The following is a 2,832-nucleotide window of genomic DNA, read 5'->3' on the forward strand; positions in this document are numbered from 1 at the left end:
TTGTTTTAAGAGAGCCAACAAGTGTGAATGGTAATTTCACTAGTAAACTATATAAAACCACATTATATAAAGTTGACAGTCTCAATACTAGCCTTCAACATTTGCTTTTTAAAGATTTGGGCTTCTGTGTATATATGCTAGACGTTCTGTTTATTGAAAAGCCTCCTAATTCTCGCAAGACGATTCTTAATTTTATCACCTGGGAAAGGCAAAGGGAGTTTTTGGGAAGTCAGAAAAGGCACATTTTTAGAATTTTAGACAGAGAATGGAAATGTTTGGCAGAGTCATTGTATAAGTTGTCAACTCCATTGGACAGTAAAAGCTTTTTGGCAAGTACTTTATGGGCTAGCAGTCTTTACAGCCACCAGACATGATGCGTTTTGTGGAGTTGGAACAAGTTTTATTTCTATCTCAGACCAGCTAGGGTACTTTGAGATACACTTATTTTGCAAACGGAAGCCTCATTCACCAGGCCAACCTGCGCTCACGGGAGACCCTCTCATTCCATTAGGGGGAGAACGAGTGGCTGCAGGACCACTGCATGCAGGTCGGGGACGCCTACCTGATCGTCTACTCCATCACAGACCGAGCCAGTTTTGAGAAGGCATCCGAGCTGCGGATCCAGCTTCGCAGGGCCCGGCAGACAGAGGACATCCCTATCATTTTGGTTGGCAACAAGAGTGACCTGGTGCGGTGCCGGGAAGTGTCTATTTCAGGTAAGAGGGCTGGTGCTAAGACCATAGAAACACTCTCTGGGTTTTCTTTCAAACAGGTATTCTTCCTTGGCTCTTTCATGCAGATGGAACTAGGGACTCAATCAAGTGCTTTCTGAAGTTGTATGTATCCCCAGCCAATCATCCCTGTGCTGGGTGCTGCTGCCTTGTTCATCTGGTCTACCTGCAGGAGTCCAATCTCCCCACACCCAAAGGTTTCCCTGAGATTCCTTTAGGGAAGATATCATACTCAAGGGTTTACTGACAATCCCAAGCCTTTTCTGCTGGTCCTTTCTGTGTTCCAGGGAGATCTCAAAGAGTTCAGAGAAGTAGAGGTAGTATCTTCATACAAGAAGCATGGGAACTCTGACTTAGGGGAACTGAATTTCATTGAGGATAAGAATTCTACTCAGGCTGCCTCTAGCTCCTATAGACCGTAGAAACACCCTCCTACCCTTTGCTTCCTAAATTTCAGTTAAGATATCCTTTGGGTTTGGTACAATGGTTAAAAAATAAAATACTGCATTACCAGGCTCTGCTCAGGAGAAAAGATATCTGTTAGAGGCTTAATGGACACACCTTGTTTGGGAGTGTCAGGAAATGAGTGTCTGTGGTAATCACTTTTTTCAAACCAAACCTTGGACACATGGTCATTAAACACAATGAAACATTTGCAGTTGAGGCTGTTCCTGAAAAGCTTGGACAGTTGGCTGAATTTGTGAATTCCTCAAATTATTTTTTTCAAAATAGCTCATCAAAACTTTAAAAAGTTTTTTAAAGGGAGAAAGCCAAGTAGTAGGATTCTTATTTTCAATTCAGGAAATTGAGTCAGGAGGAAGAGTTAAGAATATGAGCTTGAGCCCTAGCCGGTTTGGCTCACGGGCATCGGCCTGCGGACTGAAGGGTCCCAGATTCAATTCTAGTCAAGGGCATGTACCTGGGTTGTGGGCACATCCCCAGTCGGGAGTGTGCAGGAGGCAGCTGATCGATGTTTCTCTCTCATCGATGTTTCTAACTCTCTATCCCTCTCCTTTCCTCTCTGTAAAAAATCAATAAAACATATATATATGTATATATGAATATGAGCTTGAGCATGAAGCAGGCCTGGATTCACAGATGCCACTCAGAGGCTGTGTGAACTCCCTCAAGTTTTTAAAAGACCGCCCTTCCCCCAGTGACTTTATCTATCTGAGAGGGATAATGTATTTTCCAAGATTGTCTGCATTAAAAAAGGTTTTACAAAGCAATTCCCAGCATGTGGTAAGTGCGATACATTAAGGCTATGGTTTTGACTGTTACAATAAATATTACTATTCTGATGAACTGGGACCTTCATGCCGTGAATTTGGGGGGCCAGGTCTAAAGCGCACCTCTCTTGCTTCCAGGAATCTTCTTCCAGGAGACTCCTTGCTTCTGATGATGCCCTGGGAGGACATGTGTGTGTCAGAGGGGCTTCCCATACTCATTGCATGTGCGACTGACTCAGAGTTACTGTGAGGGCCACTTAACGACCAGGAATCCCCAGCTTTGCTGTGTGCTGGGTAGGGTCACACTGGACAGCCCTTCTGAGTTCTTCCTTCCTCTCCCCGCAGAAGGGAGAGCGTGTGCAGTTGTGTTCGACTGCAAGTTCATCGAGACCTCCGCGGCGGTCCAGCACAACGTGAAGGAGCTGTTCGAGGGCATTGTGCGACAGGTCCGCCTCCGGAGGGACAGCAAGGAGAAGAACGAGCGGCGGCTGGCCTACCAGAAGAGGAGGGAGAGCATCCCCAGGAAAGCCAGGCGCTTCTGGGGCAAGATCGTGGCCAAAAACAACAAGAACATGGCCTTCAAGCTTAAGTCCAAGTCCTGCCATGACCTCTCCGTGCTCTAGGCACCCCGAGTCACCCAGATGTCCCCCTCATGGACATCGTTGAAGGCCACTGGGACCGATAATCTATATTAGATTGAATCCTTAAACATTGTGAGATGCGGCTTCCCCTTCTGCAGCTGGGAATGTATGTGTTAGCCTGATGGGCCACAAAATGCACGGGAGATGAAAGATCTTTGTAAAGAGTCGCTCTTTATTTACAGGAAAAGCCTGACGTTGCGACTTGAACACCCAAGACATTAGAGGATGCGT

At 46.0% G+C, this 2,832-nt stretch overlaps 1 protein-coding gene across 1 annotated transcript in view; it reads left to right on the forward strand.

Moving 5' to 3' along the window:
* The window catches only part of GEM (GTP binding protein overexpressed in skeletal muscle), an 8,272-nt gene extending 5,446 nt beyond the window's left edge, over positions 1-2,826 (forward strand). Inside the window, exons 5-6 of the mRNA XM_015562292.1 lie at positions 512-716; positions 2,306-2,826. Coding sequence (XP_015417778.1) covers positions 512-716; positions 2,306-2,583 — 483 coding nt within the window. The 3' untranslated portion in view covers positions 2,584-2,826. The remainder of the gene's footprint in view (positions 1-511; positions 717-2,305) is intronic.
* The last annotated feature ends 6 nt before the right edge of the window (positions 2,827-2,832 follow it).

The sequence above is a fragment of the Myotis davidii genome, unplaced genomic scaffold (genome assembly GCF_000327345.1).
Source record: "Myotis davidii unplaced genomic scaffold, ASM32734v1 scaffold317, whole genome shotgun sequence".
Lineage (NCBI taxonomy): Eukaryota > Metazoa > Chordata > Mammalia > Chiroptera > Vespertilionidae > Myotis > Myotis davidii.